The sequence below is a fragment of the Pecten maximus genome, chromosome 8 (genome assembly GCF_902652985.1).
Source record: "Pecten maximus chromosome 8, xPecMax1.1, whole genome shotgun sequence".
Taxonomy (NCBI): Eukaryota; Metazoa; Mollusca; class Bivalvia; order Pectinida; family Pectinidae; genus Pecten; species Pecten maximus.
The window spans coordinates 26762386-26785416 of record NC_047022.1 but is presented as its reverse complement, the minus strand read 5'-3'; the positions used below and the strand labels follow the sequence as shown (position 1 = coordinate 26785416).

At 39.2% G+C, this 23031-nt stretch overlaps 2 protein-coding genes across 2 annotated transcripts; both read right to left on the bottom strand.

Moving 5' to 3' along the window:
* Window positions 1-1932: 1932 nt before the first annotated feature.
* LOC117333692 lies at window positions 1933-7766 on the bottom strand. Its single transcript, XM_033893111.1, has 6 exons — window positions 7052-7766; window positions 6330-6522; window positions 3713-5709; window positions 3039-3292; window positions 2528-2705; window positions 1933-2311 (listed from the first exon to the last, which is right to left on the bottom strand). The coding sequence occupies exons 1-6, from the start codon at window positions 7527-7529 to the stop codon at window positions 2073-2075; spliced, it is 3339 nt and encodes a 1112-aa protein (XP_033749002.1). The 5' UTR covers window positions 7530-7766; the 3' UTR covers window positions 1933-2072.
* Window positions 7767-22262: 14496 nt separating this feature from the next.
* LOC117332236 (cell surface glycoprotein 1-like) lies at window positions 22263-22748 on the bottom strand. The gene has a single exon (XM_033891121.1). The coding sequence runs from the start codon at window positions 22746-22748 to the stop codon at window positions 22263-22265; it is 486 nt and encodes a 161-aa protein (XP_033747012.1).
* Between the last annotated feature and the right edge of the window lie 283 nt (window positions 22749-23031).

Genomic DNA, 23031 nt, shown 5'->3' with positions numbered 1-23031 from the left:
GCTCAGAGAGGAACTACCCCGCCCATAAACTGGAGTTCCTGGCACTGAAATGGGCAGTATCGGAGAAATTTCGTGACTTCTTATACCACCATCGATTCACAGTACTAACCGACAACAACCCACTGACTTATGTGTTGACGAGTGCCAAGTTGGACGCTACTGGACACAGATGGTTAGCATGGACGACATTTGCCATCAGGACTTGAGGACCTCCCAGAGACGAGACCCCGTCCTAGGACTTCGCCTGGAATTTGTCCTTAAAGGCCATAAACCTACAAAGGAGACCATGCCTTCAGTCGCCTGAGTCCACAACTGTACCGCCAGTACAGCACTTTGAGGGTTAAAGAAGGAATACTATACAGAGAAACACAGGGAGAAGGGGGAGGAAAGTTGCAAGTCGTTGTGCCACAGGAACTTGTAGCCTTTGTTCTCCACAGCATACACAAGGCCATCATTAAAAAATTCTTTGTTTGCTGTTGCCTACCCACCCCTTCTAGGAGTGGGTAGGTAGGTTTTTTTTTTTTTTTTTTTTTTTAAGTTGAGACATTTTATAGCATAATTTTGTGAAATATTACAAAACAACTGAAACATCATGTGGACATGTAGTGTAGTGTGTTAAAGGTACAAATGTATTGTCCCGATTGTACTGATGGGCTTAATGCCTAAAGTTTGAATAAAAACTTGAAAACTTGATTGTCTATGTGTTATATTTACCCTGGATGTTTTTCTTGGTAGATTGGTTACTACATGCGCACTGTATTGCCACTTATCTTTAACAATGCACCCTTTGGTTCTTAATCTGACATCCTCTGCTTAATGCTAGCTGGCTTTGTAACATATATATGCATGGTGAGTGTCAGATATGATGTCTTTTTCAAATGTACATGTACCATATATCATATGAATCATTTAGCCAGGATGTTCAAGCAACCTGGGGGTTCCAGCTAGTGTTTAAATAATAACACACACATATATATATAACTTAAATAATTGAACAATTTTATTTAACACTTGAATTAATAAATTGAAATCTCATTGAACACAAAAATATGTTAAAACACAACAAAACTGAAGTTGACACGATATGAGAAAATTGTTAATAATGACATTGGATGGAATGGATTTTTTTTTTTAGATCTGGACTAGTAGATATTGATAGTGTGGGTATTGCACAAAAAATATAAAAATACAAAAACATAAAAATATGTTAAAACACAACAAAACTGAAAATGACACGATATGAGAAAATTGTTAATAATGACATTGGATGGAATGGATTTTTTTTAGATCTGGACTAGTAGATATTGATAGTGTGGGTATTGCACAAAAATATAAAAATACAAAAATATGTTAAAACACAACAAAACTGAAAATGACACGATATGAGAAATTGGAATGGATTTTTGATAGTGTGGGTATTGCAAGCAATGTTCATATTGCAATATTTGGGGGCATATTGCGATATGTTAAGAAATTTTGTCGATTTAACATGTTACAAAAATGTACAGGAAAACGGACAGATATAATAAAACATCAGGTAATCAAGTTTCAATGACAAATTTAAAAATGACAAACTGTATCTATCTATCCCTAAAAATTATCACAGCAAACAAGTTTAATTTGGCTGATATACTTTTGCTATAACATTATTTCTAAATAATTAGTTAATAATTGTACTTAAACAACATTAAAATGACTAGAACAAAATTCAAAATCACATTGCTATATAGTATTGCAAGAAAAATACTGTAAGTGCAATATATTGCCCACCCCTACTAAGTATTGATACTGTGTATGTTACTATGTATCTGTTATACAATATTTCATAAACAGACAAATTGTCATTAATACAAAATTAACAAAAGGACAGGTCAGGGTGGACATGATCTGCTCGACTGAATTCAACCAGTGGTACCGAGTAGTACTATATAAAGGCGAGTCTGTAGTCGAGGACTCTGTCAGACAAAATCGTTAGAATGGGGTTTCAACTTCCTGCCCCCTCGCCTGCATCTGCCAGGTTTGCATCTCCGCAACATGCCAGGCGGAACGGGCTACCTGCCTATCTGAATATTTCAATTTTTTATTGGATTCCTTTTCACACTGTCTTTGCCTGCCAATAAACAATCCGCACAAACAGGCAGAACAACACGATACTGTTTGAGCAAGTTGGCATCTCGCTGTACTCCATCAACAGCGCAGTGACAACACACGTCTTTCCTTGTGGCAAATCCTGTAGCATAGTATGCAAATTCGATGTGGGTGTTGCAGGCTAGTTGCAACTTGACGAACACCATACCTTGCAAAGCATCACCTGAAATTAAATAATGATGGATACTTCACAGTGAAATAATTTGCAAATGCATACTATTAAAGATGAAATCCTTTTACAATACATTTAATTTATTAATTTTGAGCTTAAAATTAACATTTACCTACTAAGTATTAAAGTATTAAATTTTGATTATTAAATATACTTCAACTTGTCTGCCAGTTTCCTGCAGGAGGTAATTTGGGATTAAATATTTACCATCTGGTGTCAGTAATGCCCCACACGAATAATCATGCCTTTCTAGAAGTCTCGTCAGGCTCCTGGACTCCCTCAGTGATAGCTGCTTTTTTGCATAAATGCAGCGGGGCTTTCTGCAGTCAGTGCAGGTGACGGTACGCCGTACATTCTGTGCAGTTAGCTGACTGTTCTTGGTTCCCTTTTTAAAACAACATGCATATATTTATTATAATACACTTACATTATACATACCAGTATATCAAATGCATATATTTATTAATTAAATTCAATTAAAAAAAATAAAATTACTGCTTAAAGATTTTTTTAAACATTCTTTAATTTGTACATTTTGTCCAGACATTCTATTTCAAAAATAAAATATTAAATATTGATTTTTCTTTCTGCATTAAAACAAATACTACATAATAATTATATTCTTACACCATTAAAACAGATTTAATATTATCACTCAGTGTATAAAGGCTTTAGGTAACTTTATTAAAATAAATATAACACATTGTCGAACAAATACCTGAAGCTCCTCTGCCACTGCAGCTACAGTTTTGTTTAAGGCAGATGGACGATCCTCATCTGTGGTTGCCTGGCCAATCACTGCCTCCAAAGGCTTGAAGTGGGCTTTGTCCTGGGACAGGACAGGGTCTGGCACTGCAGGTATTTCGGTCTGGGGACATCGTTTTGGTGTACAGCATGTAGGGTTTTCACACTTTCGTATTTGAAACAAATACTGTCGCTGGATGCAGTGGGTTTTCAGGAACTGTTGATAGTCTAAAATATATAAAGATTTTATATATACAGTACAGATCTATACCAAAATGTTTTTATTTATAAATAAAGCAACAAAATGGGGAAAAATTACCTTTAACAATTTGAATTAATACTTTTAAAAACATAAATCGACGTCATAGTATTAAAAGGTCGTAAGTCAATCCCACTGGTGGAACTTGAGAAATTCAAAATGTGAAAAGTTTACGCACGACAGACGACGCACGACGGCGGACGAAACACGATGACAATAAATGTTAAGTATTCTTGCCAACAAAAATAAAAATTTCACACATTTAACCATATTATTAGGTCATCTGACCTGAAAGGTCAAGATGACCTAATAATATGTGTGAATGTGAAATGTGTGAAATTTTTATTTTTGTTGGCAAGAATACTTAACTTTTCAGATATACAATGTACCTTGTTTGGAAGACAGGTCCTTCTGTGTGTATTTTCCAGTCATAATCTGCTGGTCTATATCATCCCGGATCTGGTGCTCCACCGCTTTAACTAGTTCGTCACTAGAGGCATCCCGACATTGGAATGGTGTTCCTTTTAGTGATAACCTCTCAGTACGTTCTCGCAAGACCGAGATAATCGGTTGCAGTGATTCCAGCCATGCCGGTTTCAGAGCTGGGACTTTCTCAGATTTCTTTCTTATCTCCGCCATCGAGTTCGCGCTTCTCAGAACTTGTTCAATGTCCCCATCACATTCTTCTCTTGCAATGGCTGCATTTTGGAAAGCCAGGTTCAAGGTAGACATGATCCGCTCGACTGGATTCAACCAGGAATGGCCTGGGGCTGTTCTCCCTGCCACAAGCAGGTCCAGATCTAGATTTTTGAATAAAACTATTAGTGACAGCTTGACTGAGTGGTAGGTGAGTCTGTGGTCGGGGCCTCCGTCAGAGAAGATCATAAGAATTGGGTTTACCTCCTGTCCCCTCGACTGTAACATGGTTTGCATCTCCGCAACATGGCGGAACGGGCTACTTGCCTGAAAAATTGCGTCCTTGTATGTCACCGTCACCGAACCTGTGTAGAATGACCCATCCCTTTCCTCTGGAATCGCTACATTCAAACACACGGATGGTGTGATGGACCCTTTGCTTGAAATGTCGTGATCAAGGGCAGAGAGCTGGGAAGCAGCGGGCACAATGCTCTTTTTCCCTCGGACGCCAGTAGTCACATGCTGCCCGGGCTCTCCCAAGTCAATCTTTGATTTATCATCGATGCTGAGGAAAGTCACGTGGTCTCTAAACTGGTGTGCAAAGTGACGCATGTATTTGTACTGTGCTGCGCAGTAGTGATCATCTTGGTGTGAAAGTCTCAGTTGTCGCGTCTGTATCTTAAACTGTAATGGCACCTTGGACTTGTATAGCTTTGCTGTGTGGAGATATGCATTTTTTGGTGCAAAAGCAAACAATACGGAAGACTCGCTGGGAATGGGAGTGTCTGGTTCCAGCACCTTCTTCACATCTTCAATGAGGTCCCTGACTGAGATGTATGCTGACATGTGCTCAATATTATGTCGGCGCTCGTCTGCAGCACACATTTCTTCAACTTTTGCTGCAAGGATGTCATAAAAAACCTGAAACGTATCACCAGGTCGTCCTTTATTCAAGTGGCGCATATCCAAAACAAGATCAGAATCCTCAGAGAGCAATGCTTGTCTCACCCTTGCATCCATTGCGGGATTTTGGTCTGAAGTGGCATCCAACGTAGTCTCGGCATATATGGCACGAAGTACATGCTTTGGAATTGTGACATCGTGAAGATTGCAGTACCTGTGAACAAAATCCGTCCTCATCCTCCTTGTGTGGTATTCCGGTAACCTTGGTTTTAAGTGATGTACAACTTTAATTGCCTCATTCATCACCTGACTCAGACCCCTGTCTTTAGACACTTTCCAAAGAAATATGGTGGCACTACAAGAACCTCCTGGATCATACCGCAGAATGTTAATAGGGAAGGATAGTTGGATGTGCCGTGTAAAGATAAGGCGCTCGAACGTGTTCCGGAAGGAGACTGAAGCGTGAATTTCCTCGTCAAAGTAGAGATACTCATAAAAGCCAAGCTGGCCAAGGATAGAATCCAGCTGACGGTACTGATTTGGAACTGTGTCGACTGCTTCTACTTCCTGTAAGAATGCATGCTGCGCTACTTCCCTGACCGGATGATCCAACCGTTGCCTGTGCTTTTGTTCTTCATTGGACTTCAATAAAAAATCAGAGTATGAACTCATACATAGGGCAAATTTACTGAGGGTGTCCTTCATCTTTCCCCATTGTGCTGTATATGGAGATGCCAAAACTCCAAATAGTATGGAGCTGTGCAACCTTAGGGATTCTGCAGATAGCATTTGGACCTTCTGCTTCTTCCGTTTGGGGTCATTATAGCCCGTGAAAGTGGTCAGGAAGCTGTAAATTAATTTGAAAACATATTTACTGGTTTTGACAATTTAGAAATTAAGAAAATTCGGTTTAAAACAACATTTTTTTGTAAAATATTTATATGTTTCGGTCTGACACATATTATATTGTATTAGTTTTAAATTTCTGTTTTTAAAACTCCTAATTCTTCTTGGTTAAATATTTATTAAGTAAATAAACTCAGTGTTCTACGACATTACTAGTAGATATTCGTTGACTTGCATCTAATATTTCCAGTTGGTAATCAAAGATTTTAGTGTATATGAAGTCAAGTGACCTTTAGAGGGGGAAATTAAAATAATAACTTCTGTCAAAAAGGGGTCGATCCCTCTAAAACTTGAACTTGAGTAAGTCCTTATGACAAAGTCACATACCAATTTGCAGCTCAATATCTTTAAGCACAACGAAAATAAGTCCGGGAAACTGTTGTGTGACAGGACAGACAGACGGACGGAGAGGAAACCTATAGTCCCCCCGTTTTCCAAACAGTGGGAGACTAATAATCTTGAGTTGCAATTAGGAAACGATGGTAAAAAAGCCAATGTACCCTTTGAACATTTTCTTTTGAAAGTCTGAGTCAATTAAGATTAATAGTATTTGTATAATACCTTTTAAGCATGCCAAACTCTGTCTTGTTCCTTGACACAAGTTTCTCCTGTCCAAGGCAGCCATCCACATACCACAAGGCATTCGTTATAGCATCAACATTTTTTCTGATCACAGCATCGGACATTGTGGCGGGAAACTTTACATCGTCTTTCGCCAAAGCATCGACAACATCATTACACATCCGATCTTTTTCTGAAAGATATTGAAAATATCAAACTGTAAATACGAATATATTAACAACAGCACCGTACACGGATGCATAATACGCCCGTCGATACACATCAGACCACAAATTGTCAAATTAAAGTACAGAATTTAATTAATAATTAAGTCGTAAATTTTAAAACAATCGGTCGACATAGAGATCCAAATCTTCAGACAAGGTACCTTCACTATATTCAAATTAAAGTCCATTTATCATTTTAATATGTGCATCTCGGTTTCTTCATAGGTTCTTATAATTATATATTAAAAAGGACCTCTCTTTACACGATACATTGTACACCCCCACCCACCCTTCGCATGTTAAACCTTTAAACAAAGGACGAAAAAATTCTAAAACTCCGACACAGTAGATACACATTAATATTAAAGTTGATGCTTCAATATATTGATTCAAACTACTTTTTAAAAAAAATATCAGAGAACAATAATACACTGAGGTTAGTCTTTTGCATGTTTACATTTTGTAGGCTAACCTCTACCACAAAATGTGACTTACCTGTGAATTTTTGCCCTGTAGCATCCTTGTGTTTCGCAAATTTCGACAATTCGGTCGCTGACGACATCAGGACACTGAAGGCGTTCCTTTTACTAGTACTAGTCGGGTTACTCTCGGATTCTGTTGTTGTGGTAGATTTGATCACTTTAAAAGTCGCATATTTCAAAGTGTTGTCGAGGTTTTGGGCTACCTCGATAGCCTCATCCATATGGGGGTGGAAGACAGTGATCGAGTTTTTTGCCGCAAGAGATAACTCAACCACATCTGTTTTCCCCGGCAGTGACGGCGAGTGTGTGCCGGTATGTAATAGCTCATCAAGCACTTCATTCCACGTGTCCCCGACACCAAACTCCATAATATAGTTGTTCTTGTTATGTTTATGCATATCTGGTTCTCCTTCATACACCAAACTACAGCACAGCGATACGTAATCATTGCTGACTGCAGCCAACTTTCGTTTTAGCGTAGCGACGTCCATGGCGGCTCCGAGCCCACAACGTCAGCAAGGTGCTTTGCACGCTTTAACAACTCGCTATTATAAAGCGTTTGAGCGACGAAGAGTCAAAACTAAAACCGAAACGAATCCGGTAAATCCGGAATCCGGAAATGACGATTTATAAAAAAAAAATGACCGAAAAAAACGTAAAAAAATAATTCCAGCGGGACCATTTTTTTTGGGTAGGGCGGCAGCAGCAAACAATTAATTTTTTATTTTAGGCCCAACAAGATGGGTCATCTCGGAATCAGCCGTGCCACCTCCTTATGTAAGGACCGATTCTACTGGCCATCCATGGGTGCTGACATCGAACAATGGATTACAGGTTGTCCAAGGTGCTTTTGGTTTGGTTTGGTTTATTTTGTTTAACGTCCTATTAACAGCTAAGGTCATTTAAGGACGGCCTCCCGTGCGTGCGACATGCATGCGTGTGGTGAGTGCGTATGTGTGTTTTGGGAGGCTGCGGTATGTTCGTGTTCAGTCTCCTTGTGATAGGCCGGAACTTTTGCCGATTTATAGTGCTACCTCACTGAAGCATACCGCCGAAGACACCCAGCAGGACACCCCACCCGGTCACATTATACTGACAACGGGCGAACCAGTCGTCCCACTCCAAATATGCTGAGCGCTAAGCAGGAGTAGCAACTACCATTTTTAAAGACTCTGGTATGTCTCGGCTAGGGAACAGAACCCAAAGCCTTCCTCACAACGGCGAACGCTCAAGGTGCCTTCGAAGGAAATCCCCTACCAACGAAAGAGCACCTATGGTATCCGTGACAACTACACAGCCCTTGGAACTAGTAAACATGGATTTATTGACGTTGGAGCCATCAAAAGGAAACTTCCAGCATATTTTAGTGATTACGGACCACTTCACCAGGTATGCAGTGGCAGTACCTACAAAAAACCAGACATCAAAGACAACGGCAGAAGCTTTATTCAATCAATTCATCGTCCATTACGAGATGCCCTGTAGGATACATTCTGATCAGGGAGCCAACTTCCAGAGTAACCTTATGAAAGATTTATATAAGCTCGCGGGGATCAGCCAATCAAGGACCACCCCATACCATCCGCAAGGAAATGGTCAGTGTGAGCGCTTCAATAGGACTCTGCTAAGCATGTTGGGTACACTCGAGAAAGACCAGAAGAGGGATTGGAAAGCCTATGTCGCCACACTGGTGCATGCTTACAATGCCACAAGGAGTGACGCCACAGGTTTTTCTCCATTTTACCTGATGTTCGGCCGTGAACCCCGTCTACCCATAGATCTAGCTTTCAACATAGGAGAAACAAACAAGGGAAAGGGTTCGTCAACCAAGTATGTGGAAGATCTTAGGAAGCGCCTTCAATATTTATACGGCATAGCGACAACAAATGTAACAACTGCCCAGCAACGACAGAAAGACGGATATGATCAACGAGTTTGCGGAGCTTGTGTCAGCACCGGGGACCGCGTGTTAGTAAAAGTCGTAGCTTTTGATGGTAAGCATAAACTAGCCGACAGATGGGAGGAAGATGTCTGCGTCGTGCTTGACCAGCCAAACCCAGACATGCCAGTTTTTGTGGTGAGGAAAGAAAACGGGGAAGGAAGAAAGCGAACACTTCACCGAAATCTACTTTTGCCTATTGGATACTTGGACTCCACTCCAAGACCAGATGAAAATTTTATTCCCATGCCAAAGCCAAGACCGACACCCAGATCCGGTCTCAGGTGCCAGCCTCCACCGCCACAGAGCCCATCTGTGGATGAACGGACGGAGAGTGAAACCAGTGATAGCGACGAAGAAGGTGGATACTGGATACCGGTGACTCCAAGGACACAGGATCAACCCAACACTTCGGAGAGTGTTGATGATGGTGATGCTGGGGATGCTGACCGTGAGTCGACAACGGTTGGAACCACTGCCGGATCCGAGACTGAGGGCAATGTAACCGAGGTCGAGGAGTCTGAAGCAAGTGGGGGGGAGGAGGACAGTAACGGTACCATAGATGTTCAGTCTACTGATCAGTCACCGACACTTAGGAGATCAACAAGAGAACGACGACAGCCGGAACGGTACCGTGATTATGTTATGGCTACGGATAGTTCATGGATAATTAAAGCAGACTACTTGTAGTCACTTGCTCCAGAAGGATTGCTAGCTCCTGGTGCCGAGGGATTACTAGCTGCAATCATTAAGTTAGTTGTTGATTAGTAATATATTATATATGTAGCTTGTATGTTTGATTTCAGAGCATTAATAAATTTGTTTTCTTGTTTAATCCTTTCACTCCAGGAATATGTTGGGGGCAACATATCTCTCAACAGGGGGGTGTTTGTAGCAGTGTTTGTTTGCTATATTATATATATGTATGCAATCCATTGTGTTAATCCGCGCTCCGCATTGTTGGTGCTTAGAATCTTATTACATTATGTATGTTCCTATGATCCGCACTCCGTACCGCCGTACACGCGATATCACGTGATTGCTTCTTTCGTTTTATCTATGTAAGTTATTGTGTGACGTAATGTTTGTGTATCTGTCAATCATGTTGTCTCGTGACTGGACTGACTGACCACGGACACCTCGTGCGTCATGACTTGGGCGCATTTCTTTTCCCGTCGTCTTCCCTTCTTTCTTTCCCTCGACTCTCTCTCTACCGCACTTCTCAGCCAGACGTGGAGCTGTCCACATATACATACGGTGTCTGGCCATGGTTACGAAACCACTATAGCTATTTTGTCTACACTTTGTGCCGGGTCCCCAGCACCATATGCAGGGTGAGTACACTGAGTACAGCTAGTGATATTTTGTTAATTATTGCTATTATATTCTATAGGATTTTTATATATTTTATATTAAATAATGCCGTATCGGTTATTATTGTATTTTCTAATAATTCTGGGCCGAACCTAGATATAGTTTCAGTACATTTCATAGCCAGTTTATATACATATTTCTAACTATCCTTATTAGCTAGACCAGTTAATATATTTCTGAACCGTGTAATAATTCAGCCAGTGTGCGCGGGTATGTAAGTCCGTGTGAAACCCACGCTAGTGTTTTGTATGTGTTTATTATACCCCCGCAACGAAGTTAGGGGGGGGGGGGGGTGTGTGTGTGTGTGTGGTATACTGGAATCAGGTTGTCTGTCCGTCTGTCTGTAGACGCATTTTGTCCGGACAACTCCTAAACCGATGGGCCAATTCCGATGAAACTTCACACAAATATTAATGATCATTTGTGGATGTGCATGCCACTTTATTTTTCTCAAAATTATGGTTGCTATGGCAACTGGTCACTATAAACAGATTTTCTGATAAGAACCATAACTTTAAGTTTGTCCGGACACCTCCTCCTAAACAGAAGGGCCGATTTCAATGAAACTTCACACAAATATAGAGGACCATGTGCAGATGTGCATGCCACTTTTTTTTAAAAAATTGTGGTTGCTATGGCAACTGGTCACTATAAACAGATTTTCTGATAAGAACCATAACTAAGTTTGTCCGGACAACTCCTCCTACAACCAAAGGGCTGATTTCAATGAAACTTCACACAAATATAGAGGACCATAGGTAGATGTGCATACCACTTTTTTCACAAAATTATGGTTGCTATGGCAACTGGTCACTATAAACAGGTTTTCTGATAAGAACCATAACTTTAAGTTTGTCCGGACAACTCCTCCTAAACCGAAGGGCGGATTTCAATGAAACTTCACACAAGTTAGAGGACCATGTGTAGATGTGCATGCCACTTTCTTTTTTTTCAAAATTATGGTTGCTGTTGCAGCTGGTCACTTTATTACTGGGTTATCTTAGTTAGCCTCTAATTGACAGTTCCAATTCACCATTGACTCGTGCAGATTGCGGGGGTATTAGTCAGCCATCCTGGCGACAGTTCTAGTTGTCTATAGGTCAGGTGCGTTCGTGTACGAAGTTCGTTTATATATATTTGTATTTTTAACATTGCAGGGACCATATTTGTTAAGGAATTAGAACCGACGAACGTTTTGGTCATTCTTGCAAAAGAACCCTAATACCACAGCTATATTTATCAATATCTAACATAATTATATGACAAAGCAATTAATTGTAGAGAAGACAGGGAAAATATATTCTAGTGTTGCAAAGGAGGAAGCAGGCATTCGACAATGACACAGGTGTAGCATGGTCAAGTAAAGCTCATAGTTAAGTGAACTGCAGATCACTACCATTATGGTGAAGTGAACCCCATATAGTGAAATGAAATTGCCTTATATTTTGTTTTCAACTAATTTTTTTTTTTTTTTTTTTTTTCACTTTATTATTTTAAGATAAGAAAAGTATGGATCAGGATTTATGGTGGGGCACAGGGATTCACTTTACCATTGTAGTAATGTAAAACATGTTTACTTTTTCTTACTTAATGGGCCTCTTGTTTTACCTTATTAACTTTTTCACCAATCCATAATCTAAAGATTGGTGAAAAAAAATATTAGTAAGAAAATGGAAAAATGCTTTATTTTACCAATAGCGCCTCACCTTAAATTGCCTGGCCCTGGACATATTTTTTGCTGTTTTTGTGTTCAAAGGAATGACTCGTGTACATGTGTGATCTAGAAAACAGTTGGTGAAAAAAGTTAAATTGTAAGGAAATAAAGTAGACAGGAAAGAAAGGAAAACTATGCAACAAAATTGATGCAAAGTTGATGATAACCAGATGGAATTCAACTTTGACAAATTATAGATTTTAATCCTGTTTTAGCTTCTGGTAAGGGACTTGTTTGCTTGCTGCATTTATTGTCCTGTGGACAGCCAGGGTCATTTTAAGGTGGAGTCTCCTTGTTGTAGTTGGCAACTACCTTACCGAACAACATACAGGAGGCCTGTCGCATGCCATCAAGAGCAGTTATAGGGTGAAGTGTCTTGCCCAAGGGCACAACCATGACAGCCCAGACCAGACTTTTGAACATCTAATGATTATAATTACATTATGTTGCACTTGATACAGTGATTACCTACCTCTTTGTTCCACATACAAGATTTTCAATTACCAGGTATATATCTTTCTCTTCATGCAATGCCACATTAGTTTACATGTTGATGAAACAAATTACAATACAACTGTTATGGAACACATGTCAGTCTCATTATCATTAATCAATCAAATGCATATCATTGATGATTATAAAACATGTCGAAAAATTATGAAGTTGTGGTTCAATTGTAGTTTGACATTAGGGTATAGATTGATTTCTTTCATAAACTAGATTTTACATGTGTATTCTAATTAATTACAATGAATTATATCCCAAAAATAGGCAATGGGTTGGTCAATATTATATCTTCATTTTCCATCAATTGCATAAAATTATCTCTGTCACTGAGCAGAAACAAATTAGCCATATTTGAGGAAGGTATTAAGAAAAAACAGACATTATAGAAATATAGTGATATAATATACAGATGTACCTGTACATGTATATTATGGTTTTGGGGAACAAAGGACATTGCTTTTAAGGAACATTCCTCTCAAACAAGCACAACAGGAAAGGTAAAATGCAACTAGACATGGACTTGAACTCATAATCAGGACCGTCTGAACTTGAGTTAAATGATGCCAGCGTTGAGGATTTCAAGATCATATTGGTCATTCAGACGTGTGTAACAAGAGGTCAAATAAACTGGTATTCAGCAAGTTTTACACCAGTCTGGAACACAATAGCAGCAATATATATAATTTCACATGAATGAATCAATTTAAATCTGATCTGTAATTTTTTCCTTCAAACCTAGAAAATGAACATGACATTGTATTTTTGAACTACTAGGATAATGTACAGGATAATTTGGAATGTATAATATTGTCAAATTTGGCATATTGATCCAAGCTTACAAATTGATAAATAAATAAATAAATAATGGCATTAGTTGCATGTTAATACCTAAGAATAAATTGAAGGGATAAATCATTTCATGACAAGCTATACCAGCCCTTTGTCATGTTAAACTTGATATACAAGATCTTAAAATATTTTTGCCATCTCTTTAATTTGAGAGTGCTCTTAAGTAAAAAATTAAATTTAAAAATATGAGTATGGTATGATAATGACAGGCTTCAAAATGTGTATCAATAGAAATTACTCTGTTATCGAATTCAACTTTATTAGGTCTATTATAATTACAAGTGTAACATTATACATTTAACCACAAAATGCTAAATGAATACAGTAGTGAAAACCATGTGTCGATAATCAGGTGGTCAACTGATAAAAGTCTATGTAACAACAGTATATATTATTTTTTATCAATTTCAATTAGACATGGAATTGAATGATGAAAATTATGTACATGCTGCATGTCAGCCAGTTTACCAAGGCCTGTCGTGTTACGTTCGTTTTTGTATTCTTAAAACATGACACACATTTTGAAAATAACATATTGGTTTAAGTTTCTTGCTTGAAATCGATTATATAGTTCCCCCCCCCCCCCCCCCCCCCCCATAAAGCTGCCAGCTACATATTCTATATCGGAACTGGACAGCTGAAACCTACCAAATGGCTGATGTAGGACCCATATTATACATTCATTGCTAAAATAAACGGTGACATTGGAAAAAGATGTTAGTATGAGTATCTCTGATAACAAACAGCAAGATTTGGGCATCTAAAACTTACTGTCATTTTTTCTAAACGGAGAAAACACTGCTTAAACTTTCACCTCCGTAGTGTTCCAGTGTTGTTGTTGCGGGGGGAGGGGGGGGGGGGGGGGAATTTAACCGCTTGACCTTTGACCTACGGCAAATGACCCGGATCAAAGATGGCAGAGGGGTTTGGTTTGGTTTGGTTTATTTAGTTTTACGTCCTATTAACAGCTAAGGTCATTTAAGGACGGCCTCCCGTGCGTGCGAAATGCATGCGTGTGGTGAGTGCGTATGTGTGTTTTGGGATGATGCAAAACGTCTATAGTTACTCTGTGGGAACATGTAGCACAGAATAATTCACACAAATAAACTAACCTGAAAGATAGCCAAATTGTTATGCTCACAAGTGTACACAGGGTAGGCGCATTTGTTTGACCGGATTTGACTGTACAAATGTATATACATGTTACGTGGTTAGGTCTATCTCTTTTTCTCTACTCAGACTATTATATGCCTTGGTCAATCAGGCCTCTTATACTCTTGGTCATCAGAGCCTTTACATCCTCTATTGCTCTTGGCCAACAGAGCTTCTGTAGCTTCTGGTCAAAAAGGCTCATCAATTTACGTCAGAATTACCCACTCAGTGACAGTCAACAAACGCAAAATCAACAGTTCAATAACAATTTATTTTCGGTAATGTCTAAAGACAGGTACATCAATCATAAACAATAACGTAACTAAAACACAAGTACTCAAAGTTGTATATTGCTAACTTTCTTCTCAACTTTCACTCTGATTCACTATTCTAACATAATTCTAGAAGTTTATGATCACTTCCTGCTAAGACTGGTTAAATTAATGTGCCTATCAATACCACTTGACTATGTAACCCAGCTCAACGGTAGCCAAAATAATCCAAACCAAACCAAACATCTATTTCCTTTTAAATCATTGTAAGCAGCAGGATTTAAATCCTTTAAGATATCATTTGTAAGCTCGGTTTGGTTTAGTTTATTTTGTTTAACGTCCTATTAACAGCTAAGGTAATTTAAGAACGGCCTCCCGTTCGTGCGACATGCATGTGTGTGGCGAGTGCGTATGTGTGTTTAGGGAGGATGCGGTATGTTCCTGTTAAAGTCTCCTTGTGATAGGCCGGAACTTTTGCCGATTAATAGTGCTACCTAACTGAAGCATACTGCGGAAGACACCCAGCAGCACACCCCACCCGGTCACATAAAAATGACAACGGGCGAACCTCGGTTTGGTTTGGTTTGGTTTTTAGGTCACCTGAGACAAAGTCTCAATTGACCTATTCTAATCGCCTTTTGTCCGTCGTCGTGCGTCGTCCGTCGTGCGGTGTGCGTCGTCCGTCCGTAAACAATTGACATTTTCAACTTCTCCAAAACCACTGAACCAAATTCATTGAAATTTGGCAGGGAGCTTCTATGGCTAAAGGTCAACAAAAATTGTGAATTATATGGTCCCCATCCCCCAGGGGCCTGAGGGGCGGGGTCAAAAAGGGTCAAATCGACTAAAATTTCAAAAATCTTCTTCTCTACTCTCAGATAAGGTGGAATCAAACACTCTTCGTAGATGGAAGGGTCTTCTGCGCTTTACCAAAATTGTGAATTTCTTGACCCTGGGGTCTCACGTTTGCCCCTGGGGAGGGGGTAAACTTTACTATAGTTTATATTGGGAAATCACATTTTTGACTATTATTTGTTGGATTTCTGTTGGAATTCATTCTAACTTGGTTCAAATTATCAGCATGGTATGACAGTTTGATGGTATGTACATGTTGGCCCTGGTTGACCCCCAGGGGCTGATGGGCGGGGCCAAAAAGGGTCAAATTGACTGAAATTTCAAAAATCTTCTTCTCTACTCTCAGATATGGTAGAATCAAATACTCTTCATAGATGGAAGAATCTTAAGGTGCTTTACCAAAATTGTGAATTTCATGACCCTGGGGTTTGGTTTGGTTTATTTTGTTTAACGTCCTATTAACAGCTAAGGTCATTTAAGGACGGCCTCCGGTGCGTGCGACATGCATGCGTGTGGTGAGTGCGTATGTGTGTTTTGGGAGGCTGCGGTATGTTCGTGTTAATTCTCCTTGTGATAGGCCGGAACTTTTGCCGACTTAAAGTGCTACCTCACTGAAGCATACTGCCGAAGACACCCAGCAGCACACCCCACCCGGTCACATTATACTGACAACGGGCGAACCAGTCGTTCCACTCCAAATATGCTGAGCGCTAAGCAGGAGTAGCAACTACCATTTTTAAAGACTGTGGTATGTCTCGGCCAGGGGACAGAACCCAAAGCCTTCCTCACATGGGCGAACGCTCAACTAAGGGCCAAAAGTGAGGCATTGTCAAGGGAGACATTAGGAAGAAGAAAGTTGTTTAGAAAGAAGAGAAAAGGTAAGATCTCAAGTTTAGTCGCCTCTTACGATCATGCAATGGGGGCAGCAGGTACAATTCTTATGCCCTACCTGCAGGGCAGTCATTTGTAAGCGGTAGGAACATTTTCCCTACCTTTCAATGTCTGTAAAACTGAAATTATGTCCATAAAGCTGAAAATATAAGGCGTAGTTAATTAATTATAGAAGCTGAAGAACTTAGTAACTATAAGCAGTCAATTTTGACCTCGACACAACAAAATTTAATCAAAACTCATTAGTACTCATCACTCATAATAAATGATCAATACAACAAAATAAAACACAAACTCAACCACTTAGTCTGAAATTTAAATTAGTAAAATGTGGAACAAAACAGGAACCAGAATGATATCTTTATATTTTTTAACACAATGTCAGAACTTGAGAACAAGTTTACCTCATCATGAAAAGCTGTGTCTTGAAGCTTGTCGGTTCAGTCTGCAACTGGATTTTATCAAACAGTGCTGCCTGATTAACAATGTCTCCTATGAAACTATCCTCCTTGTTTGTTCCATAGAAATCTGCAGGGCCCTGTACTGACATCTACAAAAGTAATTTTGACCATTCTGACTCTATGATATCAATAATTGATTCTGATTTCAAAATATTAGCTATGCAGAGAGTGTGTGGTATTGATGCTGGCCGAAAGTGTTTTGTTTTTCTCTTTCAAATTAATGCATTTAAAATCATCTAATTATTTTTCCCATACTTGATTACATAATGATAATGGTATGTTAATTAGGTTTGGTTTATTTTGTTTAACGTCCTATTAACAGCTAAGGTCATTTAAGGACGGCCTCCGGTGCGTGCGACATGCATGCGTGTGGTGAGACGTATGTGTGTTTTGGGGGGCTGCGGGCGAACCAGTCGTTCCACTCCAAATATGCTGAGCGCTAAGCAGGAGTAGCAACTACCATTTTTAAAGACTCGTTAGGTATTTCAATTTGTTATAAACATATCAAACATTCTACCGTGGAATGGGTATAAAGTCATATTCATATATTTCCATATGCTTGCAATTCCAACAGAGTCCGAGGCAGATTTGTTGGATTCAGTACACTCAGCTGATGCAACAGTGTTGAAGGCATCCTCCACTTCATTGATCAGGTCGTAGATCAGTGGAATTCCTGTAAATAATTCCAACAATTACAGGGTAAATACATTAGGACAAAAGCAATTTTAAATGTTGCATTATTTATGATGTACTACGTCCAGTCTAATTATATAATTCTTTGAATGATCATCAATTATGTACTAATTACTCAATCCATAAAAAAATCACCAGATCCATGCTCATTATCTAATTGCTCATTTTATTTTAACTGTAGCTACCTATTTCAGTTAAGTACACTTTGGGTGTGAGTTCCCTTGCACGGCCACCTTGCCTCATCCGACATGCAAGATCACATCGCTCATCAATTTCATTAAACATTGCCCTGCAGTTTGCAAATTCGGTGTCTGTTGCCTCTAAAGTGTCAAGGTCAAGATTGTATATATCAATCAACTGGTGTAGTAAGTTTGTTGTATCTTTGACATGCTGGGGAATTTGATATGCTATTCCTGAAGATACAAGGAAAGCATGTTTACTGGTTTCAGAATGTCACAGAGGAGGATTGTTGCCAAAATACTTTTGTTTGTCGCATTCATTCTGAGCCCAAGAATCTTTGTATCATGCTTCTCGCCATACAATGCATCAAGGCAATCCACTATACATGCATACCTACAAAGTAGATGAAACAAAATCATCCTCAATTTTTATTCTTTAACAAATAATGTTGATATCAGACAATGCCAAAATATCTCAGAGAAATTTTACTAAACAGTTCACTTCATCTCAGATGAGTTGATGATAATAAACCATACCTGGACACAAATCTAATTAAAATTTCGATGGTCATTCTCACTACGTTACATGAACGGATATCTAGATTTTAATTAGATTGATCGGCACAGGCCTGGAGATGCGAGAGCCACCTAGTCGTTGCTGCACGTCTAATTGTCAGCGGGGTTTCACCATACACAGTCTGAATGTGTTTAAACACTTTGCGGCCTATCACAAGGAGACTTAACACGAACATACCGCAGCCTCCCAAAACACACATACGCACTCACCACACGCATACATGTCGCACGCACGGGAGGCCGTCCTTAAATGACCTTAGATGTTAATAGGACGTTAATCAAAATAAACCAAACCAAACAAAGTTTAAACACTGCCATGTTTGGGGGGTGAAAACTCAAATAGTTTCCATAATGTCCAGACGGTTGCATCAACATCTTGCAACAACGGGAATTTTTTTTATAAGACGTGTTAAACACAGGGCAAGTCTGTGGTTTCTACAATTGATGTAAAGTGCAAAAGGACTCGCATGGCGGATCCTCCTTTGCAGATCTGTGAATTCAAAATATTAAAGAGTATAAAGTTTGGAAGTATTACATATTGTTCAATATGTTTAATGCCAGTACATAACTGAATATTCTTTATTGAATTAAAGTGATTGAAAATTTCATACTCTTCGTTACTTATCAAATTTGGGCAGTCACTGTTTAATTTGATTTCTAAATTCGAATTTCGATATACTTTTAATATCAATATCTATTTAAAACATTTTATGTTTGATGTAAAAAAAAAATGAAATTTAAAAACACTTATTATTACTTACCTTTTTGCATCCCACTCATGGTATTGCAGAGAAAACTATCACAAGGAGACTTGACACGAACGTACGCAGCCTCCCAAAACACACATACGCATTTACCGCACGGATGCATGTCGCACGCACGGGAGGCCATCCTTAAATGACCTTAGCTGTTAATAGGACGTTAAACAAAATAAACCAAACCAAACCAAGTATATCACCAGCCTTCTCTAAAAGACTAATGAATGCTCCCGTATCCCAAAACCCTCAACAATGCAGTGAGTACTCACGTTTCGTGGTCTGTCAGTGATGGTGGTTCAGGATCAAGAGACCGCTCTCTGACACCCCACGTGATTATATACTAGGTCACGTGCGTATTGAGTTCCGACCAAGGGAGATAACTCCCCCGATTTCCACTACACTCCTCCCTCTGCCCTGCAGGTAGGGCGTAAGAATTGTACCTGCTGCCCCCATTGCATGATCGTAAGAGGCGACCTCTTCTTTCTTAACAACTTTCTTCTTCCTAATGTATATTTTAATACATAAATAAATATCAGCTATGTTCAACTGGGTTATATATGATATTTAACTTAACTTAAAAATTATTAATTTCATTAAGTAGTAGTATTTTTCAAGATGAACAGTATGCTGGCTTTCTAGATCTTATATCAGTTAAAACGATGAGATTTTCCTATACAATTTTGGACATCATTAAGTATTACTCTGTTAATATTTCCAGCACAACTAGGACATCCATTTAAAATTATGTTAATACAAATATGGTTATGGTCAATATTAAAATTATTGAGGGAAGTAAACAAATTTATCCGCAAATCATTATGTAGAGGACAATCTAGAAAAAAATGAGAAACTGTTTCACGGTCATCTGAACAATTACATAAAGGATTGTCTGTTAAATGGTCCTGGTTTAAATCAAAATTTAGATCACTGCAATAATTTCTAAGCTGAGTTAAAATTATGTTCGCCCCTCTGTTTCCTTCAGTTTTAAAGATTTTAACAGATTCAATTTCCAATGTGCTATTATTATTTAGTTTATGTTTAAAGCTTGCAAGTGAGGGATAATCAGAGTAGTTAGTATCTGTGTTGTTAGCTGTGCGGCACATAGACGGGAAGAAACTATCAAAGTAGCTATTAGTTCTGCATAAAGGTGGGTTAAAATGTCTGATGTGTCGGAGAGGATAGGTATTATCATTAGGATTGTTAGTAAATGGAATCAATATATCTTGTAAATATTGCGGTGCGAGTTCATGCATTAGTTTATACATCATAATATGTTTATGTTTCATTCTTCTGGCAGCCAGAGTTTCCCAACTAAGTTCCGTATACAGTTTAATATGTGAAGTGCCAGAGCGAAGGCCTGTGATGATTCTTGCTGCTTCTAATTGTATTGATTCCAGAAGATCGGCAGATTGTTGTGTGCAGTTATCCCAAACAATGTCAGCGTATTCTAATATTGGCCTAATAAAAGCAGTGTAAATTTTAATTAATGTTTTTCGATTGACTTTTGTTTTTATGTATCGAAGAATGTTAAGTCTGCTGTATGCTTTTTCATATATGTTCTGAATATGTTGTCTCTATAATGCATCATCTTTAAGGGTTAGCCCTAGGTGTGTATGTGATGTAGTGTCAGTAATCTGACTGTTTTGAAAAGTTAATTTTGGGTGATTTGTGTCTTGTTTCCTTGAAAATATGACTGATTTAGTTTTATTGGGGTTAAATTTGATGTCCCATATGTTTGCCCATTCACTAATGTTAGTAAGGTCAGAGGTTAGTGCTTGTGCAGCTTGAGCGGGGTTTTCATCAATAATTATGTAAAGGGAAGTGTCATCTGCAAAAAGCTTAATATTAGTATTAACATTTTCTGTGATATCATTTATGTAAAGAAGAAAGAGAAGTGGGCCGAAGAACAGATCCCTGAGGAACCCCTGCATTAATAACCTTGAATTGAGAGAAATAACCTTCAGTGCTAACTCTTTGCAATCTATCTGTAAGATAATTTTGAATCCAGACAAGTAAATTTCCATCACTCTCACATATAAAATAGCTTAATTTTATTTACATAAGTCCAATTACTTCAACTCTTACTTATCAATCTTAGTATCAAAATACATTAATGGTACATTGGTCCCATAACTTTACCATTTGCACCTAAATCTCACAAATTACTTAATAAGATACATTAACTTTATATGCACAGGTCCACTAACTTGCCCTCTTGTACATGTATATCATTCTCTCTAATACAATACATTCATTTATATTCATATGTATAATGCGAAATTAATCACTCTCATTCCTCGATTTACCATGGTCAATATGAACACAAATAAATTAACACATTACTATTTATCCTCTCATGTTATATTACAAGTTCCTATTTCATGTAAATGAACACATCTGCTATTCCACACAACACAAGCCATATTGACTCGCTTTCCAGAGATATTTCACCTTCACTCGCACTATAGTATATACATCTATCATAAAAATCAACTAACACATGCCTTCTATACACTTGTGTAGTATTATTTTCTAAATGTCTAATAATTATAACTAACTTTAAAAGAATGATCTCCCTGAGTTAACTGTATTGACTAGAATTGTTTTTAAAATTACAACGAGTTATAATGTAGAAAAACATAAATGCATCATGATCCATACATTCTCTGCACCATAACACTCACACCACTCTTCTATACTCACTCAGTCTGGACCGCTCTCTTGTTCGTCCTCATGCACTTTGGATCCCTGGTGCAGTAGTCCGCGATGGTATAGGTGGTTCAATCTGGAAGTGTGGCCGTCTCAACCCTCTTGACACTAAACCAAACCAATCTTGACACCGAGATATCTATGGACACGTAGTGTCTGTGTAGGCGCTCCCGTCTTCTGACCTTGTCCTTGGCTGCTCTCAGCAACTCGGCTGTAACACAGAACTCGGGGCCTCCAAATAGACAAAAAAAATCGAGGGTCCTCAGCCAGGAAGTCCATCCAGTTCCCCTAACCATCAATATCTGGAGGTCCGGCAGTTTCCTGATGGAGCTGGCGTGTCCTTCAGGTTACCGGTCTCTGGCAAGCTGGGCTTGTTCACAGATACAGATAGAGCTGGTTCATCCTCTGGGTTCCCTGTCCGTGGTACGTTGATCTTGTTCCCAGATACAGATGGAGCTGGCTCATCCGCTGGGTTCCCTGACCCTGGTACGTTGATCTTGTTCCCAGATACAGATGGAGCTGGTTCATCCTCAGGGTTCCCTACCTCTGGCAAGTTGGGCTGGTTCCCAGGTTTAGGTGTACATGTAGCTGGCGTTTCCTTCGGGTTCCCTGTATCAGGCAAGCTGGGATGATTACCTGGCACAGATGGGGCTGGTGCGTCCTCTGTGTTCCCTGGCAAGTCTGGCTGGCCGCTCAGCTGCCTGGCTAATGGAGATAACTGGCAGACATGCCTGGTCCCTACCCATAGCTTCAGCTTCAATATCGTGAAACTCTGCTTCATCTCCTATAGAGATCTTCGGGGTTCCATCCCTCTCTGATAGCAAAGGGAACATGGGTGGTGACGACTCTAGTAGTTTGCGTTGTGGTGTAATGGCTATTTTCACAAGAGGAGGGAACTCAACCCTTGACTTCACTTCATGCCTACTTCCTCCTCCCCTCGCCATTGGTCATCGGCAGTGGGTCCTCATGTGGTTTCTCAACATATGCTGCCTTTGTTCTGGCTGTTGAGTAGTTACACTCTTGAGCCATAGTCATTCTTTATGTGGTGCATAAACCGCTCCATG